The sequence below is a fragment of the Saccostrea echinata genome, unplaced genomic scaffold (genome assembly GCF_033153115.1).
Source record: "Saccostrea echinata isolate AGI-Se365-2 ecotype Australia unplaced genomic scaffold, CSIRO_AGI_Sech_v1 ptg000054l, whole genome shotgun sequence".
Classification (NCBI taxonomy): domain Eukaryota; kingdom Metazoa; phylum Mollusca; class Bivalvia; order Ostreida; family Ostreidae; genus Saccostrea; species Saccostrea echinata.
The window spans coordinates 17,502,137-17,516,888 of record NW_026889803.1 but is presented as its reverse complement, the minus strand read 5'-3'; the positions used below and the strand labels follow the sequence as shown (position 1 = coordinate 17,516,888).

The 14,752-nt window shown below is 33.6% G+C and overlaps 1 protein-coding gene across 1 annotated transcript; it reads right to left on the bottom strand.

The window, feature by feature from the left end:
• Positions 1-2: 2 nt before the first annotated feature.
• On the bottom strand, positions 3-13,986 carry LOC133171823 (neurochondrin-like). The gene is made up of 19 exons (XM_061306620.1): positions 13,911-13,986; positions 11,688-11,796; positions 11,356-11,455; positions 10,923-11,008; positions 10,568-10,629; positions 10,301-10,446; positions 9,775-9,902; positions 9,192-9,257; positions 8,952-9,027; positions 8,533-8,702; positions 8,216-8,410; positions 7,601-7,716; positions 4,769-5,510; positions 3,544-3,667; positions 3,335-3,424; positions 2,810-2,977; positions 2,354-2,452; positions 603-720; positions 3-526 (listed from the first exon to the last, which is right to left on the bottom strand). Exons 2-19 carry the CDS (start codon positions 11,769-11,771, stop codon positions 454-456), a joined length of 2,643 nt encoding a protein of 880 aa, XP_061162604.1. The 5' UTR covers positions 11,772-11,796; positions 13,911-13,986; the 3' UTR covers positions 3-453.
• Between the last annotated feature and the right edge of the window lie 766 nt (positions 13,987-14,752).

The following is a 14,752-nucleotide window of genomic DNA, read 5'->3' as shown; positions in this document are numbered from 1 at the left end:
AATTGAAATTTCAAGTTTTTATTATTTGAGTCTGCAGGATTTTTGTCCATGCCAGATATGAATTGTGAACTTTTGAACACAGTGAAGTTAACTTACTGTAAAAGCAGGAATATTCGTTGGGGATTAAATTTTGTTTATTTCTTTGTTAACAATTATCAACAAAAATTACATACCACATAAATTTTTTATATGACTTTATATTGAATGGGGTTACTTTCAAACAATGAAATTAAATGCTCAAGAACCCTTTTTAGAGGACAAATCAACAAAATTTTATCCCCACAAAAATTTGTGCTTCTACAGTATTATTTTAAAACTTTTTGTTAAGAATTTTAAAAAAATCTGTAATCTCCAGTAGATCATCTGCATTATCCAGATGCCATAATGGAACAGTTTTTCATTATAATTTTACGAGTTCTACGTTATAGTTCAGCTTAAGATGGCATTTCTTTTTTAGGATTTCTTCTCATTTCCACTTTTTTCAGCAATTCCAAGCTCCATACGCAATTCCTTTGAATCATAAATCCTGAAAAAAAAGTTTTTATTTTAAATTCACAAAACTGTACATTTCAAAAACTCATTACACAAGATGAACCCCTTACTTGGAAAGCTGAAGTCCTCCTGTTGTTTTGATCACATTTCTAACTTTCTCATGACAATGTGCCATAGTGATAAACAAGGCCAAGACACATCTGATGACTTCATCGCCAACATCTCGACCTAAATCAAAATAAAAAAGCACTTTTTCTGCCACAAAATCAGTAAAAATGTGTAACTAGAACTGTCCAAAAGGGACAAATACCCCCCCCCCCCCCCCCCCCCCCCCCCCCCGGTTGGGTTTTTCAGAGAAGGTACCAAATCACTAATGTTTTCTAGATGTGAGAGGTGTTCACAATTTGCTTTAGATTGACAATTTAATTACTCATTATATTTTTTTTAATGAATGAAACTAAGGTGCACCCTAATAAAACATCAATACTAATAATTACAGTGTTTTTTATTACATTGAAAAAATAGTTTGCAACTATCTGTCATCTTTGTGAGACATGACACTCTGCAAATTGATTGTTGAAAAAAAAAAATCATAATTAATTATACAAAATCAAATTGATCTTAATACCTTTATATCAAACTCATTTTAAAAATAAAAGGCTGGTTCCAGTAACTATGTATTTTGACAGACATAAATTACAATTAAGAGACTTAGACAACAGAGATCTTTATTTCTTTCTGCCCAATTCCCAGGAGATATAGATAAGACCTGCTTGATCAGAGATCCCCTAACAGCTTCCCACACTGAACTCATTAATTAATCTTTAACTGGATGCATGTCCACTCATTACTCCCAAGGGACAAATGGATTTACACTATCTGCTGTGTAATGTAAAAACTGTTTTTAATACTTTGTGATTTTTTTTTAAGCTCTAATGAGTTGTTTTAAGCTGTAGTTTACATTTTTGTACATATGTTCTAGATTCTATGTCTTAAACCTTAGACATGAACCCAAAATGACCAAGTCAATAAAAATGAAAAAAAAACCTGTAAAATGCAGAAAAATTATCAAATAATGTTGAAAATAACAGGTGCACATCTTCATATGTAAATAATAAGGGCACAAATTTTCATACAAATCTATGCAATAGTCTCTGGGAACAGATCTGGATAAAACCACATAATAAAAATGAAAAAACACCTGTAAAATGCAAAAAAAATTCCAATCATGATGAAAATACCAGGTGCACACCTTCATATGGCGAATAATAAGTGTACAAATTTTCAGACAAATCCTTGCAACAGTTTCCAAGAAATGGTCCGGACAAAATCTCGTCTACAGACAGACGGACAGACAGAAAGACGGACAAGCTGATTCCAATATACCCCCCCTAAACTTCATTTGCGGGGGGTATAATAATTTTGATAATCAAATCATAAAACTGAGTATCCATGAAAGTTTATCTTCACGCTAGCTACAGATCATGGGTACTGTAGATCAAATTTTTGGTGACATCTTATTTTTTCAAGATGGTCATATTTTGCATTCATAAGGAAAAAAAAAAAAAAAAAAACATCACAAGTTTTGGTTACTGTAAACATACTTTTTTTAATGGGTCAAAATTCTGCAGAATCGCAATTTCTGTTCAATCTGCTGGTAGAAAATTACTTGGATAATTTGTGTCCGCTTACATAGAATAAATTCATACCTTGTGGGAAAAAGTGCTTCTACAGTATTCTTGTATATAATCTTTACAAATGTAAAAGAATGTAATTTTTGTGCTCAGATGGACTCGCATAAATACTCAAAAATGAAGTTCTCGACAATAAAAAGTGATGGAGAGTAATTTGGTGTTCTTACCTTGCACTGCAATGAAGACTTTAGCGAGCTGTGGCATCATTCCTGATATTAATACAGCTTTAACCAACTGGGGGTACATGGCTGTACAGGTTGTCATTGCTAAAATCAATAACAAAATATCAGTTACATTATAATTGTTTCTTATGAGATGGTTGACTGTAACATAACTCTGTGCAACCATAATTCAATCCATAATTCAATCACAATTTTTAAAATTGACATGAAAACATGCATAAGAATTACATTAATTTCATACTGTAATTTCTTTGAATTACTACATTTCAACATTAAGAAGCACATGCACTAGGAAGTAAATTTAGTAACAATATGCAAGGTGATAAGGTACATCTCAATGGACATGCATGTAGATGTATGAATAATATACATGTCAAAATGCAAGATGTACAACAATATTAGTACAATGTCCAAATGAAACCTCATGTATCTTTGTTGTACCTTGAATTGTAAGAAACCAGAGTTGAGAAGCCTCCTCCCAAAAGGGGAGATAATTAGGAGATACTGTCAGGACATCCTTCTTTCTGTTTTTGGAGCTGTTGATGAAGGCACCCTTCACAAATGTACAGGCACAGATAAAGAAGTGGACCAAGACGTCTTCAGCAGCAACTGTCAAAATATATTATAAATACATTTGTTAATGTACTGCAGATAACCAATATTTTGAGACACCTTATTTTCGTGAGAAAGTTATTATGGGTTTCCTTTTCACTAATGGTGATTATTATTGTAGATAATCTTTCATAATAAGAATAATTGTTTTAATGTCCTGGATTACTTTTTGCAGCTAGTTGTCTGAAACTACAATACATATACATAATTTGATCTTGTTGGTACTAATTAAATTCATGCATTTTTGGTGCTATTAGAATAATCTGTATTTATCAAATTTGTTAATAATACTATTTGAATGTTTGACATTTCTCCTACAACTTTCTGTAATTGTTACAGTTTTAATTGACTTACCACTTCTTACTGCACAGCTTTGATGCCTCAAATAAAACATGCCAAGTGTTACCATTTTGAGCCACAAAGGGTTAAATTCTGTTTTTCTTCCTGAAAAAAAAGGAAATTAAATAGTAAGACTACAAGCTAAATGATTGAGCCTATAAAAAACACACAGTTCTCCATCCCCGTCACCTGTATTTTATCTGTAAGAGTTGATGTCTACTTACCTACAAGAGGCACAGCCTCCATTACAATTAGTGTAACATTGACCAAGTGTCCACTCCTCCTCACTAAGTTGGGCTCTATCACGGCAAAGTTCAGGAAAATGTTACATAACAGCTCCAAGGCTTTCTACAAATGTTTAGAAAATATATACCTAAGTATATCAAAGTTGTAACAAGTAAACCATCAAAAATATTTCACATTGACCTTTTTTTAATTCAGTTTAACTGAAATCTAAAAATATCTTTAAAGGATTTCAATTGAACTCATGTTCCTTGGATGGGATCCCCAAAACTGTGGTACATATTACTTTTTGTTCTTAAATAAAACACTGATGCTCCCCTACAGCAGCTCATTGCCAAGATTAGGTTTTTCAAAAGTAGGTCGAACTCAAAGGACATAGTCATGAGGTAAAAAATGTTGGTACCCTCTAAAAGGTCTTGTCACAAGGAATACACATGTACAATATAAAATCCCTATCACCAACCATTCAAAAGTTTTTCAAAAGTAAATCAAATTACACTACAAGGTTGTGAGGTCAAAAATGTTGGTACATTGTACCTGAAGAATGCACCTGAAGTAAGTCAAACTCGAAGGTCAAGGTTTCAAATGAGGTCATCAAAAATGTTGGTATCAACAGACAGATCTTATCACAATGAATACACATGTGAAACATGAAAGCCTTAGCACCAGTCATTCAAAAGGAATGGCCAAGTTGACATTTTTCCAAGGTAAAGTCAAAGGTCATGAGGTAAAAAATGTTAGTACCTAAAGAGAGGTCTTGTTACAAGGAATACACATGTGAAATATGAAAGCCTAGAAAAAACTATTTAAATTTATAACAAAGTTTTCAATTTTTCAAAAGTAGGTCAAACTCCAAGGTCAAGAAGTTAAAAATGTAAGTATCAAAAGAAAGGTCTTGTCACAAGGAATATACATAAGAAATGTAAAAACCCTTGCACCAACTGTTCAAAAGTTATAGCCATGGTTAAAGTTTCTGCGGACAAACAGATGGATTGACAAATCAAAAACTATATGCCCCCAGAATCTCTGATAATGGAGGCATAAAAAAGCTCTAAACAATTTATACTGAACATCTATTATGCTGAGTGCATTTTGCAGCATCTTAAAACAAATGCAATAAATTACTTTTCAATTTGCATTTTTCACTCTTGCTCTAAAATTCTCTCATAAAAACTTTGAAGATTAAACTTTTTACAAGATACATACTACTACATTATCATTGGTGTCATCCTTAAAATATCTCTTCAACATGTGTTTCAAATAATGGTTCAACATGGGTAACAATTCATTGTCCACTAAGATTTGCCTCGGTTCATCTTCCGAGGTGAGATGACAGAGTCCAGGCAGTAAAAACCTCAGTAAATCCACACTCATACTGCTCTGATCTCCCAGATATGAGGCTTCATCCTCATCCGGATCACTGTCTACAGCTCCATTGGGAACATTCTCAGATGTTTCTTCCAAAGTATCATCAATCGGATCATTTCTGGGAGAAGCACTACTGTCCTCATGGTTCGTTTGGGAATTTCCATCACAAGAAATTGCTTCACAATTCTCCTTTGAATTTGCACTTTGCTCCTTATTATCCTCCACTTCCTCTTTCAGTTCTCCATGTTTCTGTGTTACATGTACACTCTTACTCTTGGCACACTTGTTTCCTTCCCTCTTTCCTCTTTCAACTTCCTGTTTTCCCTCCAAGTGTCCATCCCCCCCTTCATCAAGTTCATTTTGTCCATCATCTTTTTCACCTTGCTCATCCTCGACATTTTCATCTTCCTCGTCCTCCATAGTAAGGCATTCTGATAGTGCATCTGAAATGGCTTGAGTGTCTATATTCACTTTTTTCTTGATGTTTTCAAAACCAGTGTCATCAATGAATCCTTTTGGATTTGCATCCATGCCTCCCTGTTCAGAGCTTAATATGTGGGAAAACTCCATCTGTAGTTTGCTGGAAATAGAGAAAAATTTCAGCTCTCTCATATAAAAATGTTATTCAGTTCATTCCTCTTCATATATAAATATTATCATTCACATGAACAGCAAGTATCAGAATTACTATATACATGATATAACATCATGTACAAAAGACTGACATTTTAAAATAGGCAAAATTATCTTTTTTTTTCTCAAAGCATAATATTATACATATACATAGCAAGTTCTATAATCAATTGATCATAACTTTACTTTTGTTCAAAATCAAAAAAATTATAGAGATAGACTGAATACATACACTGTATATGTAATAACTAACACATACAAGAGGCCCATGGGCCACATCGCTCACCTGAGCACATTGGCTAGGGGAAAAAAAAACAAAAATCAGTTTAGAATTGAAAAGTTAATGGGGGGGGGGGGGGGGGGGGAGGGATTTGAATTTTAAACTACCTGATGATGCTTTCATATCAATATAACAAATGGCATTGCTGTTCCTGAGCAGAAGATTTTTTCCCATATATTCATTTGTAAAAATTTGATCCCCCATTGTGGCCCCACCCTACCCCCGGGGTCTCTCATTTGAACAAATTTCATTCTACACTACCCAAGGATGCCTCCATATCAATTTTACTAATCATGGCTTTTCTGTTCTTGAGAGAAAGATTTTTTCCTGTATATTTCTATGTAAAACTTTGATCCCCCATTGTGGCCCCACCCTACCCCCAGGGGTCATGATTTAAACAAACTTGAATCTGCACTACCTGAGGATGCTTCCATATAAATATGACCAATCATGGTTTTGCTGTTCTTAAGAAGAAGATTTTTTTAAATATTTTCCTATATATTTCTATGTAAAAATTTGATCCCCCATTGTGGCCCCACCCTACCCCCAGGGGTCATGATTTGAACAAACTTGAATCTGCACTACCTGAGGATGCTTCCATATAAATATGACCAATCATGGCTTTGCTGTTCTAAAGAAGAAGATTTTTAAAGATATTTTCCTATATATTTCTATGTAAAACTTTGATCCGCCATTGTGGCCCCACCGTACCCCCCGGGGTCATGATTTAAACAAACTTGAATCTGCACTACCTGAGGATGCTTCCATATAAATATGACCAATCATGGCTTTGCTGTTCTTAAGAAGAAGATTTTTAAAAATTATTTTCCTATATATTTCTATGTAAAAATTTGATCCCCCATTGTGGCCCCACCGTACCCAGGGGGTCATGATTTAAACAAACTTGAATCTGCACTACCTGAGGATGCTTCCATATAAATATGACCAATTATGGCTTTGCTGTTCTTAAGAAGAAGATTTTTAAAGATATTTTCCTAAATATTTCTATGTAAAACTTTGATCCCCCATTGTGGCCCCACCCTACCCCCGGGGGTCATGATTTGAACAAACTTGAATCTGCACTACCTGAGGATGCTTCCATATAATTATGACCAATCATGGCTTTGCTGTTCTTAAGAAGAAGATTTTTAAAGATATTTTCCTATATATTTCTATGTAAAACTTTGATCCCCCATTGTGGCCCCACCCTACCCCCGGGGGTCATGATTTGAACAAACTTGAATCTTTACTACCTGAGGATGCTTCCATATAAATATGACCAATCATGGCTTTTCTGTTCTTAAGAAGAAGATTTTTAAAGATATTTTCCTATATATTTCTATGTAAAACTTTGATCCCCCATTGTGGCCCCACCCTACCCCCAGGGGTCATGATTTGAACAAACTTGAATCTACACTACCTGAGGATGTTTCCACATAAGTTTCATCTTTCCTGGCCCAGTGGTTCTTGAGAAGAAGATTTTTAAATGATGCCATTATTTTTTCACTAATTCCTAATTATCTCCCCTTGAAAGGGGGCGTGGCCCTTCATTTGAACAAACTTGAATCCCCTTCACCCAAGGATACTTCGTGGCAAGTTTGGTTGAATTTGGCCCAGTGGTTCTTGAGAAGAAGTCGAAAATGTGAAAAGTTTACAGACGGACAGACGGACGGACGGACAGACGGACGACGGACAAAAAGTGATCAGAAAAGCTCACTTGAGCCTTCGGCTCAGGTGAGCTAAAAATGACATCTTACCATAAATGTAACAAAAAAGGCAGGATTTCGTAAGTCTTTGATCTGAGAGCAGAAGTCTCCTCAGCCAACCAGGCTCCTAAGACTCGCACTGTAGCAATTACTACTGGGTTTTGATACTGAAAGAAGGTTTTATTTATAAATGTCTATTTCTGTACATACCGTATATACTCGCCTATAAGTCGGATTTTTGGAAGTTAAACTTTGGTCCAAAACTCATGTCTGACTTATAGGCGAGTTATAAAAAGATTGGTATTTTAGAGGGTCAATCCCTCTAATATAAGCTTCAAAAATACAACCGACTTATAGGCGAGTATATACGGTAAATGAATGAAGTACATGTATTGTTCAGTCAATAAGCAAACCCCTTGCAAAAATGTAGCCATGTATTTTCGCTTCTTTGATCTCCATTTCAAATTGCAAAAGGTGTATAACAATCATTTTTCTCCTAAACTGTAGTAGATGCATACAGTGCACTAGTAAAGTACTGATTATTATTATTTTTTAACATAATTGAAAATACCATTCATTAGATGAAAAATGCAATTCTATTGGAAAAACCAGAGAGAAAGGCATGTTAAGCCTAAAAACTTCTAGGAAGATCTTTGATTTTCATACCTGTCCTTTGGCATTGTTTTCATCTGAGAGTTCTTTTAGGAAGAAGATGATGGAATGAAATGCCCCTAACATGGCTGAATGAAGCTGGAGGATTTGTTTCTCATCAAGCAGAAGACTAGGGGATGTGGTCAGATAGATAATTATGTTCTCCAAAAGATGATAGCAAGCACAAAGCAAATCTGCCTTCTCTGAAATCTAATAAGATGCATTTATGAAACAAAACAACCTTTGCATAATAACCTGGCCCATCATGTCTTCCAGTTCCCAAAAAAACAAGTATACATAGTGTGAACAGTTTTGAACATTTTGTTCCATACCTTATCAATAGGGAAATTTTCCAGGGCCATCCTAACCTCAATACAACTGAGGTGTATAATCATAAGGAGAACTTTGTTGTCCTTCATGTTTGGGGGCAGTACAAACTCCATTCCTACTCGATCTATTAGGGAGGCCACCAACTTCAGAGCTGGCTCTCTTTGGGCTTCTCCTGAAAATGACATTTTAAAGAATTATCAGAGGAATTAATTTTCTATGGACAAAGAGCATTTTACCTCGGAAGTAAGGATATGCTTTTGGAAATATTTCCTGAGTGTGTGCCCCCTGTTGAGAAGTTTCATTTCTCACATCCTTGAAATCCATTGAGGAATAACAAAAAACTCTCCATTCATGAAATTCAAGGTTTTGAAAGAAAATACTTAAATGAAATGTAATTGGATAAGTACCAATTTGGACTAACCTAATCGATTGCTGAATATATCTTGAATTCCTTTCAAGATTGACTTATGCCATTGTTGCTGTTCTGCTTTTCTGAACTAAAACAAGAAAAAAAATTAAAAAGCTTCAGAATAAAGATTGATTTGAAGACGAAAGGAAATTTCAGGCCTTTTTTTTTTAAAATAATTTCAAAGATCATTCAAATTTTCAATACATGTACGGTATATCAATTATCATCGTAACATAAACATTCAAATCTTACCTCAGATATAGGTGTCACTCTTAATATCATGCCAATGAAATTACAGAGTTCAAATTTTTCTTGATCCTGAATCAAAATCATGGAAAAATAAGCAATAACACAAGTTAAGTGTAACACAGGAAATGAATCAAATCATGAATCTACAAGAGTGACAAATACATATAACTTGTGGTGTTGTAGTGTTAACTATATTCATGCCCTCAATAAAATTGTAAATTCAATAAACTGCAAATACCGTACAGTTGAATTTCAGTATCTCAAACACTGATATCTTGAATACCATTGATATGCAAAAGTGATTTAGAAGTCCCGACCCCTTATTCTTTTAGTACTTTACCCTGGATATCTCGAATCCTCAGATATCTCAAAGTTTTTCCTCAGTCTCACTGAGTATTTAACAAGATTTGACTGTAGTTAACATTATGTCATTATAATTATACATGTTGAAGTGATACATGTACTTGACATTTGCTGGAAATTAGACTCTGCAATTTGGTACCAAAGGAAAATGAACAAATCTACCCTCTACTACTTTAAAGCTTGATAAAGTAACTAGTGCTCATTCTTTGCAGAAGCTGTTTACCTGATTTTCTGCCATTTTCTTTGCAAAATAGTTCAGCAGCCTTCCCAGAGCTTGTTCCTGACCAGTCCAGACACAAGGCTTCATTGTATGTAGGATGTAAGTCAGCAAATCAAAGGCTTTTTTAGCTCCTGTGTTTAAAAACAAACAAAACTACATTGTACTTTAAATGAGCAGAATTTATACTCTTTATTGCAGTCACAACTCAAATAACACTCAGTCACTCACCTACATATCAATACACTTGTAAGACACAAGCACTTGAAACCCCCTTATTTTAATTTCTAGTGATCTACTGTATGACTTATAATATTATAATAATAAATTCTTCCTCTATCACATATTAAAGTACTGTTTATGTTACAAACTCCGAGTCAAAAGACTTAATTCATTGTAATACTTGCTACTATCTGATTAATCCTAGGGCTGTTAATTTGAATTCATTGCATTCTCAAAGATTAAAACTACAGATGTGACTGATAATTAATTTACTCTATACTGAGAATAGGAAGATGTACATGTATATTACCATATAATTCTTTAGCAATGACTTTGGTCAAGGCAGAAATAGTGCCATTGTCCAAAAGATGTTGTATTCCCTGCTGGGATCCAGCAAACATCTTCAGGATTTCAAACGCATCATTAATCATGTTATCCACCTCTTCATCATTGTTACTATGGTAGCAATCAACATAAAACAATCTTTAGTACAAATGCATTTCATTTTTTGAAATAACAAATCAATTTATTTCTTTTGGAACATTGAGCATGTTGTACAAGTATAAAATATAAATACCTCCTGATCAGAATGACCTCGTTCAGTGGTTTAAGAACGCGATACAATGGGGCACTTTGCACCTGGAAAACATATTTTCAAAGTATAAAAGTACATGTACATCAGTATAAATATAATTAAGTTCAAAAATGAACATTGAATGCATCAGTAACATATTCATTTTAACACACATTCCTAGAGTAGACAAGTTACATGTCCATTGTACATTAAATCCAATCATACAAAAATCATGGACATAAATTATAATTAACAATACTTTTCCACCTGCTCATTTAAATACCTCATATGTGTGAGTTCCATAATAATGTTACATGTATAAGATTCTTAATTACCAAACTTGAATATCATTTCTTACCAAGTCAGTATCAGCACAAAGCCCAGAGAGAACTGTTAAGGCCATGCATTTGTAAATATTGGCAGAACATTCCTCTGGCTGGGAATCTGCAATCATCAACATTTAATTACATGAATATTTCTCACTGTTTAAAGTACAGCAAAATGTCATACATTTAAAATGTTTTCCATATCCTCCCATCATCAAACATATTTATAAAAAGTCATTAAAATGAAGGTTTAAAATAAAAGGAACCAGATTAAAGTAAAAATACCGTTAAGGGTACTAAGCCCGATTTATATTTTAACTTCTTTTGCTCATTAAAGTGTACCAGAACATGTACCGGTACATGTGGAATTTAAACTGTTCTTTCTGACCATCATATAAGAAAATGGAACAATACTATACCCTGATAATTAATGTTAAGAGAAAATTTATAAGTATACATATGTACCTGATTTCAGAAGTCTGATGAGAAATGGCAATCCAATGGCATTAAAAATTCTCTTCTTTTCTTCTTTACTCATGTCTGAGCATCTTGTAGTTTTGGCTACCTAATTAATGAATTTATATATACTAAGTAATATAAACATCATCCAGTGAACAAAACTGAACATGTATATCCTGTATACATTTTGTAAAAAGTACTTTTCAACAAATGTAAAAGTTTCTCCTGGCAATGATATCCCTAAATCACAGTACACAAAGATAAGTTTAACTTTACAGTATCCATTAATGTTTATAATTACATGTAACTGCTCAAAATGTTAAGTTGAACAGAATTACCATCAACATGGCTGCAAACTTTTCATTGTCAGATGTTGCTTCCTGTAACTTGACTATGCATTTCTCCAAGTTTTTGTTCTCCATGGCTTTATTACTGCACACACAGAACCTAGCAACAAAAAACAGTATAGACTACAGTATATACAAGATTTACTTACATAAAAGGAAAGTTTAATTTCATGGCTTCAGACTGAAATGTTGCACAGTTCATAAGTAACACATGACTTCTAGCTATATATTTCTGTGACTGGCAGGTGAGAATTACTGGTACATCCAACAATATATCTGATGCCTACACCCCAATACTTTGAATTATTTGTTACAGTTTATATGCCTAACATTATCCTTTGAGAGAATAATCACTTAATGTCCTGACAGGTTTGTTACCGTCTTTGGTTACTGTAGATTCCTAAATATACGCGAGGAATTAATTATCGCGTAATTATGCGAGAAGAACCACTCACGAAATAAAATTACTTGCTTTAATATTTGTGGTACTGAAATCCATATAAAATATCTTAATCAAGCGCCCACTCGTGAAATATACTTCTCGCGATTTGTCATCTAAGGGCCATTTTGTGATATTTAGTACTCGTGTAAAATAAGGAATCTACAGTATATATTGGGTTGATCAATCTAACAGACAGCATGGCTTCACCTTAATGTCATTGAAATTGATCAAAAGGACATATTTCCATAGACAGTACAACAAACCTAATAAGTAATAATATAATCAAACTCATAATATGTTGACGGTGCGACTGTTGGGGCTAGCGCATTGTTACTTAATTTTAAGATCCGCCTCTTCAAACTGCACGAGACATTTGGAACGTCTAGACTGTGATGTCACATGATGTCGTATGTTAGCTGCATTTCCATAAAGGAAGTTTGAAAAGTGCAAAAATTTTAACAAAGAACGTTTAATCTACTACCTGTAAAACATATGCAATATCCACTAAATTAAGGTGAGTTCATTTTTTGTGAATTTTTAGTTGTTGTTACCGTGCGAACGAAGTTAGGAGTGAGAACAACAAGCGATACACTGTAGTTCCAGAATTGCTGTGGAAAAAATTCTACTGAATGAATGTGAAGTAGTCCAAATTTTCTCTTCGCCCAGGCATGTCATTAGAGCTTGCAGTGACGGGCGGCGCTTCGCGTCGCTTGCTGGGCTCGCTATAAATAATTTTTAAGATAATCACTAGCCAGTGTGAGTAAAATCTGCTGTTGGCAATTACATATTGAAAACCTGGTCACTTACATGGTGATAAGATATTTTTGGAACATAATCAAGTTTCAATTTTATCTACTATGTATTTTCAGTTTTGATGAAACATTCTATCAATCAAGTTGTGTTGCATGCAAAGCAGATATAGGTGACCTAGAACAAGCATATGGCAAGTAGAAATAATTATTTTGAGGAGTATCAGAGCAAATGATTAAGATTGTTCTCACAGAAATATTGTAACAATTGGCTATTGATGTCAGACACTTCATCTGGAATGGTTAGTTTCTGGTGTCAAATATATAATTCAACAGTAAGTCAGAATCAAACTTTGTCTCAGATCTTATTTCAAAAATTTGGCCATTTGAGTATCGCCATTCAAAAATCATGATATAGAAGGTATTTTTTTTTTAACTTTACAATAACTTTCTTTTCATCTTCAAGTTTACAATAACTTGTTAAATAAGATGGCATCCAAAAGCATGGTGGCTAATGAAACTTAAGAAACAGTATCAAAATTAGAAACTCATTTACTTCTAAAGTTATCAGGTAATCAAATTTTCATAATATTTTTTAATATCATATAAACATAGAGTTGTATCCTAGCTGTGCCAGTATATTTACTGATATATGTATCATATCGCAGAGTCAGTGCTCAAGCTTAGTTATATGGTTCACTCTACCATTGACCCCTCTGAAAGAAATACTTACTGAAGAATTTTTTACTTGCAAATAACCCATTCTGCATTAAATTTTGTAATCCAAAACATTTTGCTACTTTAAAAAATGAAACATATTATGTGATACACCTAGTTACCTTTGGCTTTTAGCTCAAAAAGACGGAAATCATTCGTTTGATTGAGTCAATGTTGTGCTATAAGATTAATGATACAGTAGCATGTTTTTGATAGTTTTGAGGAAATTCGAATAAGTAACGTATCATGATGCACGACTGTGGACGTCAAATCTTCACGATACCTGTCAAAGGTTTCTACCAGTACCTTTATCCAAAGGAACCTTTAGACAGACTAGACTTTCCGTCGAGCTGTCGCGTGTGTCCTCCTGTTGATGGCTGTTCAGAAACCCAGATAAAATCTGCAGCCACTAGGCCTACTCACGATTCGTATTCGATCGATACTTCTTAGCCTCCGAAAATTAAAGAGTTATACAAAGAAAGGTAACTCCGATTAACTGTACTTTCCAATCGTCTGTCAATCTGTCACAAAAAATTTAACCTTGGTCATAACTTTTTAATGAGAAGAGATAGGGCTTTTATATTTCACATGTATATTACCTTTGACAAGGCCTTTCCAAATATACTATGATTTTTGACCTTGACCTTAAAGTTTGCCTTTAAAAATGAAATCAAATCCAATTTATCCGTACTATATTACACGACCCCCCAAATTGCCAACAAAAGGGAGAAAATAAAATAGATAATTTACAAAAGCTTTTTAAACGAACAATTACATTTTTAGAAACTGTCTCTTAGAGCAAATGCTGAATTATTGTATGCATGTAGTTAGTTTACACTTAGTCTAGAATTCATAAATGAACACCTAAAAGAATGCATTTTTTAAAAAAAATCTATATTCCTCTGATTTTCTGTTATTTATTTATTTTTGTAATTTTTTTTTTCATTAATTTTATTATTTATTTATTAAAAAATATGCTCTCATGAAATTCTATGTAGTGACCAAACGATATCGAAGCATCACATTCAATTTTCACATTATGCAATCTTTGGCATTAAACTTTGTAAACTTTGCAATTATTGTTCCATTTTTTTTTCATTATTGATATATGAATATGTATTTATATTTTATGTATATTATAATCTAAC